The sequence below is a fragment of the Podospora pseudopauciseta genome, chromosome 6 (assembly GCF_035222475.1).
Source record: "Podospora pseudopauciseta strain CBS 411.78 chromosome 6, whole genome shotgun sequence".
Taxonomy (NCBI): Eukaryota; Fungi; Ascomycota; class Sordariomycetes; order Sordariales; family Podosporaceae; genus Podospora; species Podospora pseudopauciseta.
The window spans coordinates 3,040,134-3,064,609 of NC_085895.1; the positions used below are offsets into that span (position 1 = coordinate 3,040,134).

Consider the following 24,476-nt stretch of genomic DNA (forward strand, 5'->3'; position numbering starts at 1 on the left):
ACCTCGACGTTGTTTTTTTTTCAAGATAGATTCTTCATCTTCATTTTATGCTGGCCAGGTCGGCTGAGGCAATTTGGAATGTTCTCTATAAACACCGAATCGACTTCAGTTCCTCGCTTGAGTCAGAATACCGTAGAATTTATTGGCCCATGTTATACAAGGACCCATTTGTGCCTAAATTACCTTTTGTCCAGCCAAAAAGTTTAGCATTCTCATCAACATCTTTCTGAGCAGTCCGTGATAGCATCTCCAATTGTTGAGCTGAAGTCATGATTTCTGCCGGGTTTTCCCTATTCTCAACCCAGGACAGGAAGTTCTGATCAACCGGCTCAGTATCTTGCTCTGAATCCTGTTCAGCATCTTGCTTGGCATCCTCCTCGGCATCCTTCTTGACGCCCTTTTCGGCATTCGGAAAGCGGGGGCTTAATTCCATGGAGCTTCTTCTTGGCAGGTTTGGTCACTTTGGTCTGTGTTCCTGTCATTTTGTGTGTATGTATGTGTTTGTGTATGTGAGAGAGAGATGTAAACTAGAAACCCTGAGAGATGTTTCCCTTGGACTTATAGGTGTTGCGGATGTAAGTTCTAGAAAGCGAAGCTATTTCTGGCTACAGTATGATCTACTCAACATCTCGCTCAGATAACGCGAATATCATCTAAGCGGCTTTAAACACTTATTGATATACGCTTTACGCCAAATACCGCTGTCATCTGTCTCATCTCAAAGACAAATCTCGCTACATAAATGCAGAACTGTATCTTTAAACATATGTAGGTGGCAATGTAGTCTCCTCCCGGTACCTATCATTTGCCTAAAATATAGCTATGGAAGAGCATACCTATGTTCTGCTCTCCATTGCCGACATCAAATTCCTGATGTTTGTACCCAACGAAGATCCGAACGGCGTGTCTGGTAGAAGATACTTTATCACTTCAACTCAAGCTGGCTACAGGGTGACTCTAGCCGTCATACCGAGTACTTATCCACATGTTCACCCCTGCCGTCTACGGTGAGCTCGATTCCGTGCGGAGGTTTGATTCCTTAGTATTGAGGTCGCTCAGGTGGCTGCATGGGCTGGTGAGGTCTTCCGCATACTGAGCGGACAATAACTACACCTGCGGGATTCGTCCTCGGCAGCCTTAAAAGCATCCGGTGCTCAACGCCCAAATAGTAAATGGGAAAAACACAAAGACGGACATAACAAAGTTGACAAAAAGCAAAGGGCAAAAATCCTGTATTGCTAGACTTCATATCTGCTAGTCATCATCCACGATGGTACTTTTTTTTTGTTGGTGTATACACAGGTACAAAAGGTATGAATAGCAAATTTTTCTTTTTCAGGACCTTATTACTAGACTAAACTCTGGATCGCGCATTTAGGCTTGGGAATATTCAGGATAGGAACGTCCTGCGTAGCGCTGCTTCTACGATCTATCGCCTGAGGCTTATTGAAGGGCTGCTGCCCAGAACAGATGGCTCCTGGCTGAGAGGAGATGGCTTGGGGAACTGGGTAACGCCGGGTTTGCCGTGCTTTGATGGGTGACTACCTAACGGCGATGCTAACAGCGACGATATGACCGCGGTAGCGCCGAGGGACCTAATTACAGATCGAGATGCTAGGCAGACTCAGAAGGGAAACCATCTGCCAGCAGCCTCCCCGCGCTCGAGCTTTTCGAACTCCTCCACGTTATCGAGGCCGCGCGACACAGCGCGAGACATTTTCTCAAGCCACACCTTCTTCTATTTATGGTTGAACCTTGGCGTTGGCTGCTTCAGCCAGTTCTTTCGCCTTCTCTAGCTCTGCCTCCACCGCGTCGTTTTGCAAGATAATCTGGTTGAGTTGCTGGGTGGAGACAGTTAGGTTGGCTCCGTGTTACAAAACAACGAAAAGAATTGGAAGGAGACATGTTGCGAAAAGTAAGAAGAACGGGAGGAACTTGCAAGTTGGAAAAAAGGAGAAAAACTACGCCGTCTCACGAATTAACGCAGAAGAATACGACTGGTTTTTTGTTACTAAGACTACGTGGCCGGAAAAATGCTGGACTTAGGAGTGAGCATGCAAATTATAAATCCTCAAACAACCCCATTTATAGTGCATGCGTGTAAATAAATTTACATAAATCAGACCTTGGTACACAAAAGTATTTACATTATAATATCTGTAATAATAGAGATTATACGCGCTTAGTTGTTGATGGATTTGTACTTTTGTATGCAAAATGCTGGATTTTTAACACCTATTGCAATATCTGAATCTAGACATGGACAATTTCCATTTCCGTTCTTGGACCTGAGCACTCGCCGCTTCAACCTGAGCAGAAGTGAAGAATCCCTGAGTAGGGATGAGTAAAACCCTGAGTAGGGTGAGCAAGGCCTTAGCAGGGTGAGTAAAGCCATGAGCAGGGTGAGCAAACTCTGAGCACGGTGAGCAAACCCTGAGCACGGTGGGCAATAGTTGAGTCCACCTGAGACCAGGCTATACTAGAGGTAGACTATGGCAGAGCTATCTCTGGAGCGTACACCTATTCCACGGTAATTATTGTTAGCGCTGCAGGAAGGCTTTTGGTGGAAGTTACTATAAAATAACCCTGGCTGCATTAACAACTATTCCGCTTAGGGTAGGTATAAAAGTTATGACAGAGAACCAATGTCTGTGTTAGAGTCAGAAACAGCTCATGCAGCGTAGCATCCACGCCAGAAACAGTTTCTGCGTTAGTCCAAATCAGACAAGTCGTTTCCCTCCAAATATCGTTCCTGTATCCGGGATCACCGGAAACTTGGATTGTTCTTAACTTGATCGAGTACTGCATGGAAGCTCATATTTTCACGCTAGTCATACATACCTGCCTAACGGAGCCGCTAACTAACATATCGAATGCTCCCTTTCTGGTGGATCTGTTTGGCTCCAAGAGCCATTTCTGGAGTGCAGCTATTCGGTTTGACAGGTATTATGACGAGGATCTGCTGCCTTTGTAGAGTTAGAAACAGCTTTTATATACAAATCATTTAGCCTAAGGCAGCGTTAGGATTATGATATGAAATCCCAGCCTCTGCAAAAGCCAGAAACGGCTTGTTTCATTTTGCCTGTGTAGGCAGCGATGGTCTGCCTTTCCCGGAGTCAGAAACAGCTTCTACGTTTGACTTAGGCAACAAGGCATGGGGAATCGCTGCCTCTATCGAAGCCATAAATAGCTTCTAATGGCAATACACAACAAGTCTGCAGGCGATTGTGAATGCAACCACGCTTCCGGATTCTTAAGACGATGTCCCTCGTTGATTCTCTTCTTCTTTTGAATCATCATCCGTTGCAACATGAGGGTGTCAAGGAGTGTGACGAACCCTTGATCAGAACCTCTGAGAGGGATAATGTCACGACCTGACACTGGGAATGGAGCGCAGGAAGCCTCGTCCAATCATTGAGAGTCAGGAACCAACCAGTAAGAGATTGATCGTGGACCTGGAGGAATGATCAATAATCAGGATCACTGATCATTAAGAATGATCCATGATCAGGGCTTGGCATGGTCTATATATACGGAGGAACTAGATAGCTCATAGATAGTTCCGCAATATGCAATACAAATACTGTACAAGTGTTAATCAGGCATTGTGATTACATTGAGACAAGTCTATTATTGTGCACCTTTTGGCTGCGCCGAACCACCCATCTAGAAGCTATTTTCAGCTGTGTATCCCTTTCAGAGGTTCTCGATAGCAGTTCGTCACAGTTGATATCACACGTAACCACCAACAGGCCTTGGCCACGACCAACAGCACAGTAAACTGTAAGTCCTGGACCAGTCATTGGGAAGTAAAGCGAGCAAATAAGCCACAGGCAGCATGGGCAGACGTATTATTGGTTCAACCTCTCGGCGGTCTGGATAGGCAGAAAAGGGAATCGTGCTAGATGCGGTTCTTTCGAGCTTGGCGCTTTCCTTTCTCTTGGTGGACTTCTTCCATTGGACGAACCCCTGTACAGAACCTCTGAAAGGGATACTCGGTCGAAGGCTACTTCTGACAATTAGTTCGGTGCAGTTAAACAGTGCATAATAAGATATCTCAATATAAACACAAGGATACCGTGAATACAAGCTGTGATTGCATACTGCGGAACTATCTACAAGCTATCTAGTTCCTCCGTATATATGGACCTTAGTCTTCCCGGATCATTGCCAAGCCTCCATAATCCTATATCCAGATCGCTGGATCATTGCAATAATCCCATAATCCATTTCCTGGATCGTTGGATTATCTCTATAATCTAATGATCCATTCCTCATTAGTCCGTTGTTTTGATCCCTCTGATTAGTCACTCACCGTCCCGAGCCCCGCAGAACTGTGGCTTGTGACATTATCTCGCTAGTCAAGAAGCAGCGCCATCAACTGGTACCCGGGCTAGAATATCTAGTCTAGGCGGAAGCCTGCGGCTCAGCACCAGATATAGTGCGGTTGGGCGCTGTGCGGCTGCGCCGTCCTCTGAGAAGCAACGGCAGGTCCTTGACGAGATGGAATAGCGCGTCTAGGACCACCAAGCCGAACGCGCACAAAGGACCTAAGATAGCGAAGACGGTAAAGCCGTACGAAACCTGCTGGAAGGCGGCATTTTCCTTAAGCCGTTCCGTGGCGAGGCCGACCTGCATCGCGGTCAGCACCAGGGCGATGAAGACGGTGGCAGTAGTTATCCAGGTGAGGTTATCGCGGAAGAAGCTACCGTAGTTGTGCCGACCGCGGAGGTAGGGGTTGAACAGTGGGAGGCTGGTTAAGCGGTGGATGATATTGATACGGGAGAGACGGAGCTCGGCACGCAGGAAGCGAGGGTGGACAACATCTAGTTCGCGCTCATACATTTGGAGGAGCTCTCTGGCCAGGATCTTCCAATCTGCCCATTCTAGTGGCTTGTCGTCTTCCCTGTAAGGCAAGAGGTGCTTTTCGTTGGCGATATAGAAGTCGCTCCCCGACGATACGAGACAGGCGTACGTGTAGAGAAAGCCGAGGGCGACTCTCCGTGGGATTCCCCGGCACGTATTCGCCGGAGGGTCGTGGCAGGCGCAGGCATCCGGGCATTGTAGGTTGGTGCTGCAAAAAGCTGGATCGAGGAGAAAGCGTGGGACGGGCTTAATCAAGAGCTTCCCCTTGTTATTTCAGAGGAGGTGCAGGTCCATCCGGTCGGTGATAGTAATCTCCCGACCTATGCCGACATGAGAGTGCAGCGGCATGGGGGGACGCTTTGCGCCGGCAAACCATAGGTGTTGCATCATATCAGCTAGGTCTCCGAGAGAAAGCTCCCTCCGTAAGAAGGCCGGTATGTCCTTCGCCGGGTTAGCGACCGCGCGCCTTCCGGCGGCCTCGTGGTAGTGGTAGGTAGCCGGTAATATATCCGTAGCGGGCTTCTCTTTCTCCTTCTTCCCGAGCACCTCGGTTTCGAGCTATATACGCATATCGTCAGAGGGTATAAACGCTTGAAGGCCATTAGGGCTGCTAACGCACCGGCCAGAGCAAGTAGTCTGGTGGAACCATGTGGGATGCGGGCGGGAGCGACGGGAGCTAGCTAGTCGTCGGGTCGGACGGGTCGGCGCGTCTGTCTGCCTTTAGCAGCCGGACTCACGGAGGGTACTGCGCGCACGCTGTTAGCTAAACTCGCCGGCCATAACTCCAGGGGAAGCTCAGCTCTATTACTATATCGTGCCTCCACAGTTTCCACGTCTCACGCGTTATCTTGACACAATTGGGAGTTTCTCGAGACGCGCGTTCATCACTTGTAAAGGCGATAGACGTGTTTGATGGTCTGCCGTTTGGTTGGGCTTCCGAGCAGATATCCAATTGCGTCGCGACTACTTGGGCGAGACAGCGTTGGCCGCAACCGCCATTGGCGTCTGGCCCCGCGGATTGAAATGATTGGACGTGGACGCTCCCTGGTTTCGAACGTGCTACCCAATGCCGGTTGAGCGAGAATCGCCAACAGTTCAGCTTCTAACACCAGGCATTTGGACCCTTGTCCCAGAAGCGATCGGTATTAAACGCTCTTGACTTACTCCACCACACACACCAGCAACGGAGAACCTCCGCTTGGGAGCAGTCCCGCCAACATTCACCGAAGCACAGCATCCGCGGCGCGGGGTCTTGTCCGTACAGGCTCCTCAGCCTGCCTCTGCCTCTGCCTCGACAATGATTTCCGTCAACCTCAGCCAGGGCACCTCTCTGCCCGGATGGACAACTGTCCTTTGTCTCCTGGTCGGCGCAATTGCCGCTTGTCTTTGGTTCTGTTTCCCGCTTACGCGTACCACGTGGGCATTGTCTTCGGTGAAGCCCACTTCAGATTCCACACGGTCCGCTCGGTCAGGCGTCAGCCTCCGTCAAGTCAACCCTGACAAGAACGAGGCAAACACCGACATCGACATCATTGCCATTCATGGCCTTGACACAAAGTCGCCGGACACGTGGGTATGGGTAGACCCCAACGATCCCAACAATACCGTTAACTGGCTGGCCGACCGGCGAATGCTCCCCAGCCGAGTGGGAGCAGCTCGCATCTTCACATGCGACTGGCCTGCCGACCTACGTCAGCAGTCGTCAGTTCCCACGACGCTCCACGAGTCTGCCCAGTCTTTGCGCGACAGCATACAGCACCTAAAGGCAAATACCACAAGGCCCATTCTCTTCATCGCATCGTGTCTTGGTGGTATTATCTTGATAAAGGCTCTCGAGATTGATAATCAGCACACCAAGGACAACGCCGACTCGCCTTCTCTCACAAGGACAACACGAGGCGTCGTGTTTTTGGCTACACCTTTCCGAGGCACTGCGTTCAAAAACATGCCTGGCCTCCTATTAAAAGCCCTGGCCGCCCTGCAAGACCAAACAGTGACTGCACTGATTGATTACACACTGGGCGCGACCCCCGACCTTGACGAACTTACGAAAGGGTTTATAACGCTAACGAAGAATCACAACTACCAAGTAGCCGTGTTCTGGGAAGCGAGGAATACCGTTCTTCTCCGGAAGTTTCATCTGGCTTGGATGGTGTCGACATGGATCTTACTGGCGTGGCTAGTAGCTCTGACATCAGCTTGGCTGCTTGATTTGTTTTCACCTTGGCTACTCGTCTTTTTCCTCCTTTGGTTACCTGTGTTCTTGTCTTGCCAACCACAGCTGGTACGTATCAAAACATTGACTAGTCTAGCTGCCCTACTAATGCCTACTAGCTGGTCAATAAGTACTCGGCAACCCTATCGGATTTTAAGACGCAGCGGCTTGATCGACCCCACGTCATGATGAACAAATTCGCCCACAGCAACTGCACAAATGAGTGCAAGAAGGACTGCACGGAGAGTGATGATTTCGGCCATGTGTCCCGCAAGATCGAGGTAATGCTCAAGACGATTCGTGAAGGAAGTCCACTCGAGCAAGCAGACGGTTGGATTCGCAAAAGACACTATACCCAGGAGAAACTGAAGATTGAGCGACTTTCGGGCGATACGTTGTCCATGGATCGCTGCTACATCAATCTCGCCATTATCGGGGAGCCTAGAGAAAACCCAGAGAAAGGATCGGAAACGAACGCAGCACCTCACAAATCCCCTTTTTCACTCACCGCTCGGCTGAAGGTTGAGACGCCGGAAAAGAATATTCAAGTGGAATTGTCGTCTCTCTTCGATCCGCGCAAAGACTCCGAAGGCCAAACGACAAACCCAAGAAGAATCTTAATCCATGGACGCGCCGGGGTCGGGAAGACTACCCTGTGTAAGAAGATGGTTCATGAATTTACCCGTCGTTCTGGAGAGTTTCGAAAGTGGAACGAGTTGTTCGACCGCATACTTTGGGTGCCTCTACGGAGGCTGAAAGCATGGTCATCTCCGCTATATAACCTCGAGGGATTGTTTTGTTATGAGTATTTTGACCAACACCTAAACTATAGCATTCTTGCTAAAGAACTTTTCCGTACGGTTGACAGTAATGGCCAAAAGACTCTGTTTATCCTTGACGGTCTTGACGAGATATCTCAACTCTTGGACGATAATCACCCGAAATCCTCTTTGCTTAAACACCTGTTAAACCAACCTAGCGTTATTATTACATCCCGACCGCACGTCTCACTCCCTAGGGGAGTCCATTCCCCAGACCTTATACTGGAAACCGTTGGGTTCTACCCGGCTCAAGTGGTCGAGTACCTTCGAGCTACATTTATTGATGCGAAAACGGTCGAAGATATTGAATCGTACTTCCAAAGGCATCAGCTAGTCCAGGGTCTTGTACGAATCCCTGTTCAGCTGGATGCTCTCTGTTATACTTGGAATAGTTTCGAGGATAAAACTATGCCGGGGACTATGACCGCGATGTACAAAGCCATCGAGGAAAATCTGTGGAAGAAGGATATTGTGAGACTGGAGAAGCGAACGCAGCGTCAAATACGCCACGTTCGCCGGCCCGAGATCAGCAACTCTGCCGAAGATGAGGTTCAACTTCTTGAGATTCTCGCATTTACTGGTATGCATAGCGATGTTATCGACTTTGAGCCAAGACATCGCGACGCTATTTCCGAGCAGTATAATCCCACTGGGACGAACTTCTTCCTTGATGAGATGCTCGGACACCTTTCTTTTGTGCGAACCTCAGACCCCTCATCAGAGGACCGCGATCGAAATTACCACTTCATACACCTCACCTTTCAAGAGTATTTTGCAGCACGGTATTTCATTCGACAGTGGAAAGCTAAACAACAACTCAATTGTCTGCAACTTAGCGGTGGGAATCGTAATTATATCGAACCTGCTACTTTCCTTCAGGAGCATAAATACGATCCTCGCTACGATATCTTCTGGCGCTTTGTCGCCGGCCTGCTTGATGCTGACGGAGAGGCACTTAGCTTCTTCCAGACGATTGAGAAGGAGCCACGCGACCTCCTGGGTCCTACGCATCAGCGCCTAGTCATGCACTGCCTTAGCGAAGTCGAGCGGAAGGAGTCGAATTTCACAGGACTTCGAGCGAGGCTAGAAAACCAACTAGAACAGTGGCTGCTGTTTGAATGCGACTTTATGGGGAGTTCCATCTTAGCCCGCGAAATGGAGTGTCCAGAGTCAGTTCTGGTCAGTACATTAAAGCAAGCATCTGAAGGTGCAAGGTCGATTTTTCTGGACTCGCTATCCAGACGAACAGCTGTGCCATCCAGTATTATAAACGTTGCATCTCCCTGGCTGAACGACTACGCTTCTAAACGCCTATATATTGCTGTCTTGGGTCTCCTAAGTCATCAGCATAATGGCTTACCGCAGGAGATGCTGCAGGGCATCGCAGCAAGGCTCGAGGATCAGGACGCGGACGTGCGGGAGGCAGCAATCGACGCGCTTCGAGGGCGAGCCGACCTTCCGGAGGAGATGCTGCAGGGCATCGCAGCAAGGCTCGAGGATCAGGCCACGTACGTGCGGCGAGCAGCAATTAAGGCGCTTCAAGGGCGAGCCGACCTTCCGGAGGAGATACTGCAGGGCATCGCAGCAAGGCTCGAGGATCAGGCCGCGTACGTGCGGGAGGCAGCAATCAAGGCGCTTCAAGGGCGAGCCGACCTTCCGGAGGAGATACTGCAGGGCATCGCAGCAAGGCTCGAGGATCAGGACGCGGACGTGCGGGAGGCAGCAATCAAGGCGCTTCAAGGGCGAGCCGACCTTCCGGAGGAGGTGCTGCAGGGCATCGCAGCAAGGCTCGAGGATCAGGACGCGGACGTGCGGGAGGCAGCAATCGACGCGCTTCGAGGGCGAGCCGACCTTCCGGAGGAGATGCTGCAGGGCATCGCAGCAAGGCTCGAGGATCAGGATGCGTACGTGCGGGAGGCAGCAATCGACGCGCTTCAAGGGCGAGCCGACCTTCCGGAGGAGGTGCTGCAGGGCATCGCAGCAAGGCTCGAGGATCAGGACGCGGACGTGCGGCGAGCAGCAATCGAGGCGCTTCGAGGGCGAGCCGACCTTCCGGAGGAGATACTGCAGGGCATCGCAGCAGGGCTCAAGGATCAGGAATGGCGCCTGCCGCAAACAGCAATCCGGGCGCTTCAAGGGCGAGCCGACCTTCCAGAGGAGGTGCTGCAGGGCATTGCAGCAATGCTCGAGGATCAGAACGCGTACGTGCGGCGAGCAGCAATCGAGGCGTTTCGAGGGCGAGCCGACCTTCCGGAGGAGATACTGCAGGGCATCGCAGCAAGGCTCGAGGATCAGGACGCGTACGTGCGGGAGGCAGCAATCGAGGCGCTTCAAGGGCGAGCCGACCTTCCGGAGGAGATACTGCAGGGCATCGCAGCAAGGCTCGAGGATCAGGCCGCGTACGTGCGGCTGAGAGCAATCGACGCGCTTCTAAATCAAGCAGAGTTATCGTTAAACGTCCTCAGCCCATATGTCAAATCCTTTTGCAAGGCTTTACTGCGGAAGAGCTTCGAGAAGCATCTATACTGGCACGCTTCGGACCGTGGTTTTATAGGCGTTAATCTTACACATATACCTTTAGATGGTAGTCAACATGAAGGGAAGGAAGCGGTGAAGCTACTGTTACAGAATGGCGCCACTACCGTAGCGATGGAGACAGACAGCCGCTACTACACTTAGCTGCTGAGAACTGGGAGGAAGCGATGGTGTAGCTATTACAGCCAAAGCCGTAAAACAGCACATTCGTTTCCCACGTCATATCTGCACTTTTCTCCTTTTCTCCTTACTGTTTCTCTCATATTTTTTTTAATTATAGCATGCCACTAGAAGGGTCTGGGAGAAGGTGTAAATACATACTTATATATGAATTCTAGCATCTTCTAGACATTCGCTCCTGATATAGTAATGACCTGCTGATCCCACTTTTATACTAAGTATGACGACGTGCAGTATTTCAACCTATGTCGTCATCTAAGTATCATCATCAGAAAAGATTTACTACGCTACTAGTTAGAATGGGTCAGCAGAGCGGTAGCGAGGGAAGGGAGCTGATTCAAGTGCGTTATTGTGATGACACGTGTGGTTTCAATAATGCAATGTCTTGGAGCGGAAACTCGGATATGCGGATTCAAGGGAACTATGAAATAGGTGGCTATGAATCAAATGAGAATTAGTATAGAGCTGGAGGTTATTTGCTGGTACCTGGTTACTACGCGTAGCTCGGCAGAGGAGAAAACCAGTGTTTTCTTATCTATCTAATTGGTCTAAATAGCCATACTAGGTCTCGATCCTTCCGACCGCGGTATAAAGGATGATATGATTTAGCCGTATCGCGCAGAAGAGTAGGCAACATTAGGACTCGTGAAGAAAAATAACGGTCAATAACAAAGCTAAACTATCTTGTCCAAGTGACTGACCTTACGGGACAACACCCTTTTAATGAAGATCCCTACCATAATATACTCCACATTAGGGTTATACACGCGATAAAAGCGCAGAAAAGACTAAACCCGTTACGGACAGATATACTAGTCGACTTTGAGGGTTGCGGCATCAATGCAGTGAACAGATATGGCTGAGAAGAATTGGTTGTGATGGTTTGATGCCTATGTGGCGAGTTGACGTTACCAGTATGGTGACCAAACGAACATTTCTCAGTAGTGGCCAACAGACCAAGTGGCCAGGACTCGAGAGTAGAAGGTGGCGCCGCTTTAGTGACAACAGAACCGTTACCAAAGGAGGATTGTGGCTGAACCCGGGTATAAGTCGACTCGCGACCACAGTTCTCAACGGAGATTACAGTAAGTAATGCATGGAGCTACTTGTCAACCAGCTGCTGGAAGGATTTCGAAGACTTACCTTTGATTTACATATTGAAGGGTTCAAATACTGGCAGTAAAATCTGAATCCAATTTCCAAAACCAGCTTTACACAACCTGGCGTCCATTTCATCAGTCACAACAGCCCCTACCACTAGCACGCCTACAAGCACGTCTCTCGCCTTTTCCGGAGCCAATAAACTCGTTAAGCATCATAGCAGTGCGTTTCCAGTCGAATGATGCTGCCAACAGAGCGAAAATATCATGAGAAGCAAGGGGGTTCATAAATATACAGCACACGACCGCCTCAACCGCGCCGGGCATCCTCGCTGGCGCCAAAAAGAGCCAGTGGGTTGTGGTGGACATTAAAGTTTTGTAACAACAGAACTACGGCGCGCGCAAAACACGCTCTCTCTCCCTTCTCTCACGAAGTACAATGAATATCATGATGCATTTTTGGCCCGTCAAGATAGCAATATTGACAGGAGGTAATACAACGCTTCATACCTACCAGAACTCAGTTGTCGATATCGGAATTAAAAGCAGGCCTCCTCTTTTTTCCCCAGAACCCCAGCAGCATCCAAATCCCCCGTAACGTCTCCTGATCGTCATGAGAACCCCCACTATTACCTGGTGCCCTACCCTCTTATCAGCAAGGCGGCGTTTACTAGGGCGCCTAGCTGCGTCGACCCGTCCTCCCGCACTAGCCCAGCCTCCATGTCTTTAAGAATAACATTGATATACTCGCCAGCGCTTGAAAGGTGAAGTACATGACCGACAGCAGAGTGAAATGTAAGAAGTCGTTCCGAAGGGGGATCGATAGATGGGTGTAAGAAGAACGTGCTGCGAAGAGGGAATTGGAGGGTAGCCGCCAATAAGGGGCGAAATGCTTTGACTTGATAAGTATGTGGAGTATCATCTGCTGCATGTTCGAAGAAGATGTCGAAATTCCCGAACAGTTTATGCATTTTGGGGGCAAAAGTAATAGCGTTATGTGGCCGGTCAATATCGACGCCTTCGATAAGATGGATTATACCAACATCAAACATATTAAGAATGGCAATGGTAGCCTTCTTGGGCTCGCTCTTTTTTATGCCAGTGTCAACTATACAGAGATATAAAGAGGCTACAAACCAGCTCACTGCCTTCTTCCGCCTTCATTAAATTAAAGGGGAGAATGTGTGCTACCTCGAGGGTGTCATAATTGTCCAGATAATCAAGTATATTTCCCTCATCGTCTTTGGCAGGTTGGTCTAGCCGCTTCATCAGTTCGTCTTGATCGAAGGCACGGTGATGACGCAGCGGTGGCGGTCGCGGGTAAGGCAGTAGCCCCGCAAGGCCCCTACACGCTCAGGAGTTTTCACAAAATCTTGCACACGCTGCTGCTCATCTTGGCATTGGACTTGCTGGACCGCGATATGGTAGATAGGTGTTGGCCGAGGTGTTTTGCCTGTGGCGGCCCGTACTGTTTAAAACTAGCTGTTAATGAAAAGAAAAAGGGAGTTAGAGGTCTCAAAGACTGGTCACATACATGGGAGGAAGAAGTGGTGAATAAGGTGATCAGCAAAACCGAACAGCAGCTCAGGAAAACTGGCGACCCTGCGGTCATTACCAAGGCCGATGCTATCGTAGTCGTCGACCATTCCGAGGCCGAGCGATTGGAAAAAAGCTTTGAGAGACTTGTCCTGTGACTTCGGCGAGCGCGCATATTCGAACGTAAGGCGAAGGAGGGCTGGGCGATTGTATCCGTCGACAAATTTGGAAGAAGCTAGCCGTTGCTCGGTGGTTTCGAAGTATGCAACGATGCGACGGAACTTGCTGACAGCCTGGGCGCGTTGATGGCTATTTTCGAAAATGGGATCGGCTTCGCAAAAGTCGATTATGTCCTCCAAAGACGACTGGTGACGGTGTGACGAAGCCGTCATGGTGTGGGCCGGTGGGCGAAATGAAGGTAGGCAAAGAAATGGACGCGTGGTTGGCCGGACTTTTGAACTCGAAGTACCACTGCTCAGCCTGGGCTCAGTCACTGTTTAGGTCAAGCGGCGGGCTGCTCAGGTACAAAATACGGAAATGGAATTTGGTGCGATTCATATTCGTCGCCGACTTATGGGGAAGTCATTGTCTAATATGATGGTGGTAAGCAGAGTGCATAAACACCCTCAAGACTGACCCATCTCAAACTTTCAATCCATAGAGGACCTAACTCAAGCCTCTTCATGACAGGCTTGAGCCGAGGTGTGGGGCCGGAAGAAAAGAACAAAGGTCGGCAACAGGAGGGGCAGGAGTGCTCAGGTGCTCCTTCCACCTGAACAGTGTGCACCAGAGAGCCAGTGGGCGGTCTTCACTTTCAGGGTTCACACATGGAACTCATTCATTCAGGCAGCAACCATTTACAGCATTTTTCGACCATGGCCTGGCAAATCTTTGCGCAGCACGGACCAGCCAACTGGCGAACCAACATCACAGGGGAGCTATGCAAAAGAGTGAGGTGGTTGTATTGCTCTTCCATGTGTACATCTGCCAATCGACCCTCAAGGTACCGGTTACCATCCAAGAAAACAATTCGAGAAGACTCAGCTGACAAAGGAGTGTCCCTAGACTAATAACCCTAAACCCGACAACCTGGAACCTTGTTTTTCACTGAACCGAACCTCCACTTCCTCCTAGCCCAAGTTGGACATCCGAAAGGGCTTGGCTCTAGCGGACACAGGTGCAATCACAGACGCTCCAGCCAAAGACGCAGCTTTGACGCCAGATACGGGACTTGATGCTGGTGCAGGAGTAAGATCGCTGCGAAGCCTCACCGCGGCAGGCAGCATTGCAACGGTTGGCCCTGTTATGTGGTTAGCATTTTGGATCTGCCTGATACACCACTCGACAGAAAGGAGCACATACCAATCAGTCTTGCAGCCTCCAGTAGCCTGCCAGGTGATGTCTGCCTGTCTAGCATTCAGAGGTCCGGTAGACTCCTCAATGATTTCGACTTCGTTGGCTGGCGCCGCGGCACCCGAAACAGCAGCCACAAGGCCGGTCAGGAGCAGAATAAGAGCTTTGGATTGCATTTTGGTGGATGGAGAAGATGTGTGTTTGTGGTTCTTTGAATACTGAAGCTGATGATGATGAGAAAATAGCCATTCCAAGTCGAAGAGTCTCCTCTCTTTATACTTTTTTAGTGCCACAAGAACTTGTCACGAAGCAGTGCCTATGTTGCGACTGAACTGGACGATTACAACATAACGAGTCTCTTCTTGCTGATCACCAGCACCTCCTATCTCATGATCTTCCAGCTATTCAAGACAGAAGAGTAAGACGGACCAACTCAAGTCACTGTGATCTTCACTATGAACTGGATGTGGAAAGTGTTTGAGGCCAAGACACCCACGATTCTACAGAGTACAGGCTGGGCTTTTTCCTACACACGATCTCATGAATTAGGGCAGCCAACCAGGCGCTCATTTCATCAAGGAACGGCTGAACTTTGAGTCGCCCGATCCCAGGCCTTACCATTTGGTTGAGCCTGGACGAGTAGAGATCAACATCACTTCATCCGGTCCAGTTGCTGTGTGTCAGTATTCTACCATGTTCGGCCAATAGCTGTGTTTGGCCGTGTTACAATGTCTGGTAAGACACTATATCCAGGTGCAAGCGAGGTGGCGCAGTCTAGGCACTATGTCATTTATGATTTCCTTACGTCAACGACCGAAAGTAATAAGAAACTGCGCTGACTTTTTGGAAGCTCAGACCTTTCAAAGATCCCTTCTGTAAGGAACGACACTGTTCGACCCAAGTCATCCCAGTTCTGTTAGGATGTTGAACTCACCGTCGACAACGATCCGTCCGTTTGCTTATTGTTGATCTGCGCTTAACCCGGTCTGATTATCCCCGAGGGTCTAAAAATCAGCTGGTGGCGATACCAAACATTGGATAGAGGGGGATCCCCCGCATCAAACTTTACAGTACCAAGGCCGATCGCCAAGGACTGGTGTAGCACAGTATGCGACATAACACCCAGTCGACAGAGAATAGGAACTGTGACAAAATATCGGTGATTCAAAGATGTTCAATATGCCTGTCGGTTACCTTTCAATGCCTCTCGACTACGTTTTGAGTCAACCCGACTATCTTTGATGATCTCCTATTTGTCATTGAAGGCCTCTCGACTATTCCGAAACGCCCAAACATCTTTTCAAGGCCTGCTCTCTACGAGGTGCATAGTGGTTCAAGTTTTGTCCTACACGCAGATGTCGAGTCCGACAAGGGGGAAGACGCAGGATGATCCAATCAAAGACGACGGGAAGTTACATTGTCGATTTACAGGGGATGGTCTGCTGTCTGTGGTCCCCCAGCGTTCGTCTGGATGGGTGTAGCGATCATCCGAGAGCTTCGGAATTTGTTAGGCGCAAGGTGAAATCAAGGCCCTTGACATGTTCTTTAGCAGCTTCTTCTCACTTGAACGTGCCGCTGAAGTGAACTCTTCACCTCAATCATCCACCTTTGATGGTCATAACCGCCTGCAATGAACTCACCAATGCTGAAAACACGACAACAACAACCAATATCGTCACCCTTCTATATCGGTCAAAACATCCTCAGTTGGCGAAGCTCCAGAGAATGACAAATTCGGGAAGCTAGAACATGCATCGCAAGCGGGTACAGCATTGCCATGGAGGCCCCGATACCTCAGACTTGTTGTCATTCTGGCCTTTCTCGTTGTTTCTGTTCTGATCCCTAACATATCCCTTGTGTCAGATACTTGCAACATCGCACACATGTCTGTGGATCCAGCCCCATGGACCGCTGAATGTGGTACCCAAAACAGCTGCAATATGGTAATCGCAAGATTCGCTTCAGCACAGTGTGAGGGACTGGCGGGCGACGAAGGAAAGAAGGCCTTGGTCATGTTTGGCGATCTCACCTTTACCAGGGATGATAGCCTTCCAAAAAGCATCACGGACTGCTGGGACAAGGGCGACATGATCCGTCCGTTCCAGTCCGAACTGCACAAGTCAACGCTATTCTTGTGTAGGCCACGTTATGCCATCAAGAACATCAGTCTGGTGCGAAATGGAACCAAGATTATTGAGACCGCCGACCTGGGGAAACCAGAAGCGTAAAGAACTTTGAGTACGATCAAGCCTCTGGACTTCCTGTCGACTCTTCTGAAGAGCTTTGAGACAAACCCCCTCGAGTTGGCCTACAGAAGGCATGGACACGTGATAGAGGTTGGGGGCAGTAACATTAGCGTGGACAAGGTGATGGGGACCCTCCTACCATATCGGCATGGTCTCCATCAGAGCCAAAAAGCTCTCGAGTTATACGATGGTCATGTTCTTGAGCGAGCGGCAGCAGAGTTCTATCGGCAATTTGGCGCCATGCTGGGCAAGTTATTGCTTCTGGAGCCCGCCTCGATAAGCTCTTTTTCGTCTCTCTCCATCAATGACGACCGTCTGGTTATTCGGGCATGGGCCGTACATTTGATGACTGGCTTGACTGCGACCTGCATTGCGCTGTGCGCCGTGCTCATTTTTCTTCTCCCTAAAGGAGGAATACTGCCTTGCAACCCAACAAGTCTTGCCGGGATGGTAGCACTCGTCTCTCACAGCCAGGACTTGGTTGAGAGACTGAAATTCTCCGCGGCAGCAAGGAACAAAGCACTTGAGCGTCGTCTCCACGACACATCGTTCAAGTCGGTGGTGATTGACGGTGCCGGATCAGGCTGTGAGAGGTTCGTCATTTTGGACACTCGCCACGCCTCCCACCCGCAGTTTAGGACTCGGAGCTTCAATGAAAAGGCAGCAGTGCTACCTCGTCCTGCCACCAGTCACCCCTTCTCACGGGTAGCGCTCTTTTCAGTCTTGGGTGGATCAATAATAGCACTCGAACTGATGCTACGAAAGTCAAATGACGAGCATGGACTTGGGGACGCAGGGGATGATGACACATACATCATCTGTACCTGGACCGCACTTCCGGTTCTTGTCTTTGGCCTCGTTGCTATGATGATCTCGTCAATCGACTTTCATCTACGATGCGTCGCGCCGTATGGTAATCTAGGGAAGACTGTGTCCGCGAAAACCATTGTAGAGCAAGATTTCCTCGACATGTCAACTTATTGGCGTGTAACGTTATGTTTGAAGTGGTGGATGTGAATGCGACGTTTATTGGCGGCGATCTGGCGCTCGATCTGAATAACCCGCCGCGGGTAGTGGAGGGATCGGCGACGGAGTCAACCATGAGGAGCGAGACCAACAGCAGCAGCGCGGAGGATTGTCTTTATGCTCACCTCCCTGTCCTGCCAGTAGCAAAGGGGCTGAGGTTGGATCCCTTGTTTCGGTATCTGACCTCTTCTTTTAGGGTCATTCCGGTAGGGCATCTTGGTGATCCGGATAACATAGGGGAGGTGGCAGAGGCGATCAAGTATCAGTATGGGATTATCCAGGCGCAATACTTGGCGGTGCAGCTTGTTCCGGCTGGTGAGACAAACGTGACGCTGTCGGGGGGGGTGGATGGGGATGCAGTGGGTTGGGAATGGAGGGGAATGGGAGAGGGTGCTGGGGAAGGATATCAGGTTTTGGTTGGGGTGGGGGGATGTGGTTGATGGTGAGGTGGGGAGTTGTAAGAGGTTTGGGATTTTTGCTTGGGATGAGGGGACTGGGGATGTGTAGGAGGGGAGTAGTGAGGTGGAGATGATGGGGGTTAGGATTTGGGGACGGGATGGATGTTGATATGTTGATACTGAGTATAGGGGGGCGGGGGGGTATGTCAGTGTCAGGGAGAGTGATGCGAATGATATGGGGCGTGTTGGGGTTGATGGAAGGCCACGTTATAGACAATAAAATAGAGACTACAACCAAGGAAAGGGTTTAAAAGATAATCGGTGGGTTCTTACAGACAGTTAATAGACCTTGAAAGAAGTTAAGGGCCTTTGAAGATAGTAAATATGCCTCCGGAAGATTTAAAAGGATAGTTAATGAACCTAAAACGCATATTCAAGGGCGTAACGAAGAGATAAGAGAATGGCTGAGGGGCTTACAAATCCTTGATCTTATATTGTAGTCTCTTTTAAATACTTATGTTCTGTGATGTGAGGGGTTAGAACAGGTGACCGAGGAGGAAGGAGCGGCGTCTCGGTGTAGGAAGGAAGGGGTGGGAGGCTTCAAGGGAGGTGGGAGAATGGTTTCATTGTTCTTTGTTCAGTCAACCACCGTACTCTCATAACTAGATAACATGCCAACATCAATAGCCCAACAACATTATCCACAGGCCCAGAAAACACGTGAAGCATCAAAACGTTCCTGAAATTTAACCAGGACCATATCTTCAGCTGCCAAGGTCGTTCATTTCCCCAAGTTGTCAAAGCTTGGAGCCGTCTCGTCGATCCCCCGCATCAGCTTTGACTGGCCCCGACAATGAACCGAGGCTCGTCCCGCTGAGTCCCCTGTTACCCCAGGTTTTGTGGCTGCAAGATGCAATCCAACTGGGAATAGTGTCGATTTGACACCTGCCCCGCTTCTCGGATATATTGACGTCTCGGACGTAGATGCTCTCTCTGTCTTGAACAGACCAATCTGTACAGCTTCCACCATCAATCAAACATCACAATGGGTAGCATCGTCGAGAAAACCAGGGATGGGACCATCTACAAGGCTGCTACTAACGCGGTACACCCTGAGCTTGACCTCTTGACGTTTCTCTTTGGTTTGCCCACCCGCCTTGATACGACCTACACAGACTAACAGTGATACAGATTCACCACACACCCTGGCCGAGAAAACTTCCATCCTCCACGCCGACGCAGCAGATCCAGACAACAACCAGATAACCAAATCTCAGCTACGCACTCTCGTCAAGTCAACAGCCTCCATCCTCCGAAACGAGTACGGCATCGGTGCCAACGGCCCCAACAAAGATGTCGTCCTCGCCATCTCCACGGGGCACTACCTCCTCCCCTCTCTGTTCTACTCCACCATCGCCGCCGGCGGCGTCTTCTCCGCCTCCAACCCCGGCTCAACCCCCAAGGAACTCGCCGCCCAGGTCAGTCAAGTAGGCGTCAAAGTCATCCTCTGCAATGCCGACACCAAAGCCACCGCCGTAGCCGCTGCTAAACTCACCGGTCTTGACTCCCGCAACGTGGTGGTTTACTCCTCCCTCCCCGGCGGCTCTCTCGTCTTGACCCCAACCACCTCTTCCACCCCCCTCACCTCATCTGGCTCCCTCTCCTGGGCTAAAATCACCTCCCGTCATGTCCTCGACAGCTCAATAATTTGCCTCCTTTTTTCTTCAGGCACCACCGGCCCCCCAAAAGCGTGTAAACTATCCCACACCAACATGGTCGCCGAGGCAGCACTGGTCCTCTCCCCCAACCGAGATTTTTACACCCGCTTGAACTTGCCGCTGGTGTACCGAACAGTTGCCCACCTCCCTGCCGCGCACATTGCGGGAATTCAAGGCTATTTTGTCAACCCTTTCTACCTAGGGGGAACGGTGTACTGGATGAAGGGATTTGATTTCCCCTTGTTTTTGACTTACATGAAGAAGTATCAGGTCACGCACTTCTTTTCTGTCCCCCCGGTTTTCTTGCTGATTGCAAAGTCGCCGATGGTGACAGATCAGCTTGCCACGGTGGAGCAGGCTGTTTCTGGGGCGGCGCCGATGGGGAGGGAGCTGCAAATCGCGGCGAAGAAAAAGTTGGGAGGGGGCAGGTTGGGGAAGGGGAGGTTGGTGCAGACTTGGGGCTTGTCGGAGACGACGGGGAGTGTTACTGTTTTGAATATGGGGAGCGAGTTTGAGGATGACGAGAGTGGGAGTGTTTCTGCTTTGGTTGCGGGGATAGAGGCGAGGATTGTGGATGATGAGGGGCGGGATGTGGAGGTGGGAAAGGAGGGGGAGATTTGGGTTAGGGGGCCGATGATTACGAAGGGGTATTGGGAGAATGAGGAGGCCAATAGGGAGGGGTTTGCGGATGGGGGGGTGGGGAGGGAGAGGTGGTTTAGGACGGGGGATGTGGCTGTTTATAGGGGAGGTTTGTTTTATGTGGTGGATAGGAAGAAGGTTTGTTTCACTGAAAATCATGGAAGATTAGGTGGGATGGAGTGCTGACAAGCGATAGGAACTCATCAAATACAAGGGCAATCAAGTCGCGCCTGCGGAGCTGGAGGCGCTGCTGATCAGCCACCCCAAGATTTTGGACGCGGCCGTGATTGGGGTGGATGATGAGAAGGAGGGGACCGAGGTGCCGAGGGCATATGTGGTTGTGGGGGATCAAAAGGGGATTACGGGGCAGGAGATACAGGAGTGGGTTGCGAAGCAGGTTTCTAGTCATAAGAAGTTGAGGGGAGGGGTTGTGTTTTTGGCGGCTGTTCCCAAGAGTCCGTCAGGGAAGATTTTGAGGAAGGATTTGAGAGCGTTGGCGAAGAAGCAGCAACACGGAGGGAGTAAGTTGTAGATGATTAGCCTCGCGATACTCTACCATGTCGTGAATGAATAATAGCGATTACTGTGCGGACTTGGGGTAGAGCCCTGAAAGATAGGTGATGGGCCTTTAACGATACGCCACAGAAGCGTGTGTGGATAGCAGGGAGGCTTTGACAGAACCTTGCACTTCTTCTTCGGCGTGTTTCCAAATGGCGTCGTTTGAGGACAGAGGAAAGAGCTGGATTGGGAAAACTGTGCTAGTGCTTTTACCTGGAGAATGTTATGGTGTCTGGAATAGAGATTTGAGGGTGGTGATATACACCGCGTTGGAGACTTCCTTACTTTCCAAGGCTCCATTTTCCAGTGGGTGAATGACCTCGAAGCTGGAATATGACTGCCATGCTACATGGCGAAATGTCATCCTTGACGTTTGATGGTGTTGAGACATGGGAAATATCAGCTGCTTGTTCACAGCACTTGGAGCAGACAGGACGGCAAGGGGGAGCGTGCACACCTGGCAGCAAAACCTGTCATTTGAAACGGCCTATGAATGCGATGGTTTCGGTGCCTCCCGAGGTGTATCAGTGCATAGCCCGCGTCGCTCTTGCTCTGTTATTTAGCTAACATCCAACCTTTTCCGACAAATCCATAGTATTTCCCTCATGAGCAGCTGCGACACCCGCTAAAACCGAAACGTTTCCGCCCTTTCCAAAGGTCATATTATCCCTGACATCTGTGTGGAAGCAGTCAATGGTAACTTATGTTGACTGTTGACGGCCAAGCACCAACACCAACCTACAGATCCCCCGGCACTTCAACCGAGTGCAATTTCTTTCCAATGCAACCCGGGCGGGAACGAGGCGTGCTTGAAAGCATCCTGATAGATCTTGGCTAACCCCCTCCGCCGATAGACACCCGAGTCAACGTCCCAATCAAGCAGGATCGCATAGAATAGGTACACTCCAGAGATGTCTTATCCTGCGAGACATAGTAGTTCCACGTGTCGAGTTCCTCCATCGAAAACTCTTGCGCCTCCGAGATAGCAGCGAACTCGAGCACCGCCCCCACCTGGGAGAACCAGTCTTCTTCGACAATCATTGTTCCACACCAGTCACCTCGGGCGTCTAGAAGACCAGAACGGTGCAGGCCGCGGCCGAGCTTGGACTGAAAGGTCGATGTTGACATGTTGCGCCGGGAGAGTTGGAAGTGGGCTGTGTACGTCCAAAAGTGCAAACACAGCGGCACGGGACTTCGAGTCGGGACGGTCGGAAAGGTATTGTCAGGGGTGGAGATGACGAGTCGTCGTGTCAGCGGGCGGTTCGACGAGGCAAGCTGATCTAGAGTACCGAGAGTTCTACCGTCCAACACCCATCGCAGTTGACAGGGCACTCGAGCTTCCCGTCCTCCAAGAAAGCCATCGAGACCAATGCGGCGGCCACCACGGTAGGTGGCATCAAATATGAGACGACATAGAGAACAGTCGTTGCGCCGACGATATATCTCGTCGAGGTACTCGAGGTCCTGTTGAGCTAGGTGGCCGGGTCAAAGTCGTGTCTGAGGATGCCGGGCAACAGCGGGTCATCGTCAGATGGGTTGGGTCGGAATTTGGAGGCGGTAATGTTGAGATCTCGGCATTGGCGACAGAGGTGTCCAGTTTGGGATGAGCTGCTGCTGGCTTCGGCGGGTTCCTCGTCCATGGTGTCCTGCTCCTGGCTGACTTCTTCGCTGTTGCGTTCACTGGCGTATGTGTGCTCGGTGATTATGTCTGGCGCTTGTTTACTCTTGCCCCCGTGCGGGGAGCGAAATGGAGATGTGAGAGCTTTGCCTAATCTTCGTGACAGCACGATACCGGTATTTGTGTAGGTATTGTCGGTGGAGGAGTCAAATCGATGGTGATTTCAGTGAAGGAATCGTACGGTGGTTTCCTGCTGCAAATTGGGCGATGGCAACAGGCAACTGCTCATTGAGGCTTCAACCCGACCAACTGACCAACAATAACCTTGGGTCAACAACAACCGACCAAGGCGTTTTCATGCGCCCCGCTGTGCACTCGTTCAACTGACCCAAAATTCAGATTGTTGGGTGCAAGTTTGAGAGTTCTGTTCTGGGATTGCCGAGATATACGAGGTTGAAATGTCCATTATCATATTCTCTTGACGGGGCTTTCCATGCCTTCACTAATCTCTGAAGTCAGACCCCCAGAATCCTCCTGTGTAGAACCATCGACGATAACAAACTCAACCCCCTCCTCCGCCCCAGGAACAACCAAAACAGGCATCTTCTTGTCCGTCTCCCTTTCAATCGACCTCGCCCCCTCAAAGCACGGCAGCAAGACCGTCGTCCCAGCCTGCTTGTGCTCCTCCAGATCCCCCCAGTCCCACCAGTCGACGTAGGCGCCCTTGAAACAAAACCTGAATCTGTCGGCCGGGACTGCGTCATCTGGTAGCAAGCTCCAGTATTCCTGCTGAAGTGTCTCCTCCCAGGTCCAGGTTTCGCCGGGACGGAGGCTGATGAAGGAGTTTGTCAAGTGGTTGCCTTTGGAGACGGGGACTTCTTTGTCGGGGTCGTCGTAGATGGCAAAGGTGCAGATTGTGCCGTCGTCCATTTCGGTGAACTCCCATGGGTTATCGTGGTTGTTGTTGTTGATTGGGCGGTGGCGGTAGAGCCAGAACCCTTCGCGCTGTGGCTCGGTTTGGTGCCAGCCTATTATTGTCCAGGGGCGGAAGGTGATGGGGCGGGTGGTTGGGGCTGTGGTTTTGTCCGGGTTGAGGAGGAGGCCGGTGTAGGTGATTTTTAGTGTGATGGCGAAGTTGGTTTTGAGGGGAGTGGTTTGGGGTGCGGAGAGTTGGACGGAGAGGAGGGGGGTTCCTGGTCTGACAAGAGAGAGGGTTAGTGATGTGGTCTTGTTGAGGGTTGTTGGGAAAAGGTGAGTTTACTTGAGGTCTGCGATGGTGAGTGGGCTGTTTGATTGATGCGTGGGGGTTTCGGAGAAGATTTCAGGTGAGGGGAGGTCGAGGAGGTTGTCTTCTTCTGCACTGCTTAGTTGGATGTCTAGGAGCTTGTCTTCCTCCGCGCTGCTCAATTCCTGAGGGCTGGCCATTTCGTTGGAATAAATGTCAGTCGTATGCCGCGCTGTCTGGCAGGAGTGTCAGTCATCTGCTGTCGGGGTCCGGGGGCATTGAACCTCAGCGGTTTGCTGTTCACCTGGGTCTTTCACTTTCCAACAGTGGGATTTGATCCCATCTTAAACGTTTTCTTAGGACCTGTCATACCGTTATCTCACCCCTCTTTTGCCCCCTATAACTCCTCCATAAGGCAGCGGGGGCCGCATGCACCTGTCCC

General features: G+C 50.9%; 7 protein-coding genes across 7 annotated transcripts; 4 read left to right on the forward strand and 3 right to left on the reverse strand.

The window, feature by feature from the left end:
• Window positions 1–4,407: 4,407 nt before the first annotated feature.
• QC763_607260 (uncharacterized protein) lies at window positions 4,408–5,948 on the reverse strand (the record flags this gene model as incomplete). The annotated part of the gene is made up of 4 exons (XM_062914568.1): window positions 5,675–5,948; window positions 5,486–5,611; window positions 5,197–5,424; window positions 4,408–5,130 (listed from the first exon to the last, which is right to left on the reverse strand). Exons 2-4 carry the CDS (start codon window positions 5,513–5,515, stop codon window positions 4,408–4,410), a joined length of 981 nt encoding a protein of 326 aa, XP_062763254.1. The 5' UTR covers window positions 5,516–5,611; window positions 5,675–5,948.
• QC763_0097040 (uncharacterized protein) lies at window positions 5,597–10,581 on the forward strand (the record flags this gene model as incomplete). Its single annotated transcript, XM_062906327.1, has 2 exons — window positions 5,597–7,150; window positions 7,201–10,581. The coding sequence occupies exons 1-2, from the start codon at window positions 6,164–6,166 to the stop codon at window positions 10,579–10,581; spliced, it is 4,368 nt and encodes a 1,455-aa protein (XP_062763255.1). The 5' UTR covers window positions 5,597–6,163.
• A 3,535-nt stretch (window positions 10,582–14,116) lies between these two features.
• QC763_607280 (uncharacterized protein) lies at window positions 14,117–14,864 on the reverse strand. Its single transcript, XM_062914569.1, has 2 exons — window positions 14,616–14,864; window positions 14,117–14,553 (listed from the first exon to the last, which is right to left on the reverse strand). Exons 1-2 carry the CDS (start codon window positions 14,780–14,782, stop codon window positions 14,418–14,420), a joined length of 303 nt encoding a protein of 100 aa, XP_062763256.1. The 5' UTR covers window positions 14,783–14,864; the 3' UTR covers window positions 14,117–14,417.
• Window positions 14,865–16,489: 1,625 nt separating this feature from the next.
• Window positions 16,490–16,834, forward strand: QC763_0097060 (uncharacterized protein; the record flags this gene model as incomplete). Its single annotated transcript, XM_062906328.1, has 1 exon — window positions 16,490–16,834. One exon carries the CDS (start codon window positions 16,490–16,492, stop codon window positions 16,832–16,834), a length of 345 nt encoding a protein of 114 aa, XP_062763257.1.
• Window positions 16,835–17,847: 1,013 nt separating this feature from the next.
• QC763_0097070 (uncharacterized protein) lies at window positions 17,848–18,318 on the forward strand (the record flags this gene model as incomplete). The annotated part of the gene is made up of 1 exon (XM_062906329.1): window positions 17,848–18,318. The coding sequence occupies one exon, from the start codon at window positions 17,848–17,850 to the stop codon at window positions 18,316–18,318; it is 471 nt and encodes a 156-aa protein (XP_062763258.1).
• A 609-nt stretch (window positions 18,319–18,927) lies between these two features.
• QC763_607360 (uncharacterized protein) lies at window positions 18,928–21,178 on the forward strand. Its single transcript, XM_062914575.1, has 3 exons — window positions 18,928–19,418; window positions 19,468–20,771; window positions 20,830–21,178. Exons 1-3 carry the CDS (start codon window positions 19,322–19,324, stop codon window positions 21,163–21,165), a joined length of 1,737 nt encoding a protein of 578 aa, XP_062763259.1. The 5' UTR covers window positions 18,928–19,321; the 3' UTR covers window positions 21,166–21,178.
• Window positions 21,179–23,277: 2,099 nt separating this feature from the next.
• QC763_607370 (uncharacterized protein) lies at window positions 23,278–24,363 on the reverse strand (the record flags this gene model as incomplete). Its single annotated transcript, XM_062914576.1, has 2 exons — window positions 24,071–24,363; window positions 23,278–24,007 (listed from the first exon to the last, which is right to left on the reverse strand). The coding sequence occupies exons 1-2, from the start codon at window positions 24,232–24,234 to the stop codon at window positions 23,278–23,280; spliced, it is 894 nt and encodes a 297-aa protein (XP_062763260.1). The 5' UTR covers window positions 24,235–24,363.
• Between the last annotated feature and the right edge of the window lie 113 nt (window positions 24,364–24,476).

Bases quoted from the DNA above. Each gene is read 5' to 3' on its own strand.
- QC763_607280 (XM_062914569.1), bottom strand. From the start codon at position 14,782: ATGCAATCCAAAGCTCTTATTCTGCTCCTGACCGGCCTTGTGGCTGCT. The intron at 14,554-14,615 runs GTATGTGCTCCT...ACCACATAACAG, and splicing joins GGAGGCTGCAAGACTGATTG to GGCCAACCGTTGCAATGCTG.
- QC763_607360 (XM_062914575.1), top strand. From the start codon at position 19,322: ATGGGTAGCATCGTCGAGAAAACCAGGGATGGGACCATCTACAAGGCT. The intron at 19,419-19,467 runs GTTTGCCCACCC...ACAGTGATACAG, and splicing joins CCTCTTGACGTTTCTCTTTG to ATTCACCACACACCCTGGCC. The intron at 20,772-20,829 runs GTTTGTTTCACT...GACAAGCGATAG, and splicing joins ATGTGGTGGATAGGAAGAAG to GAACTCATCAAATACAAGGG.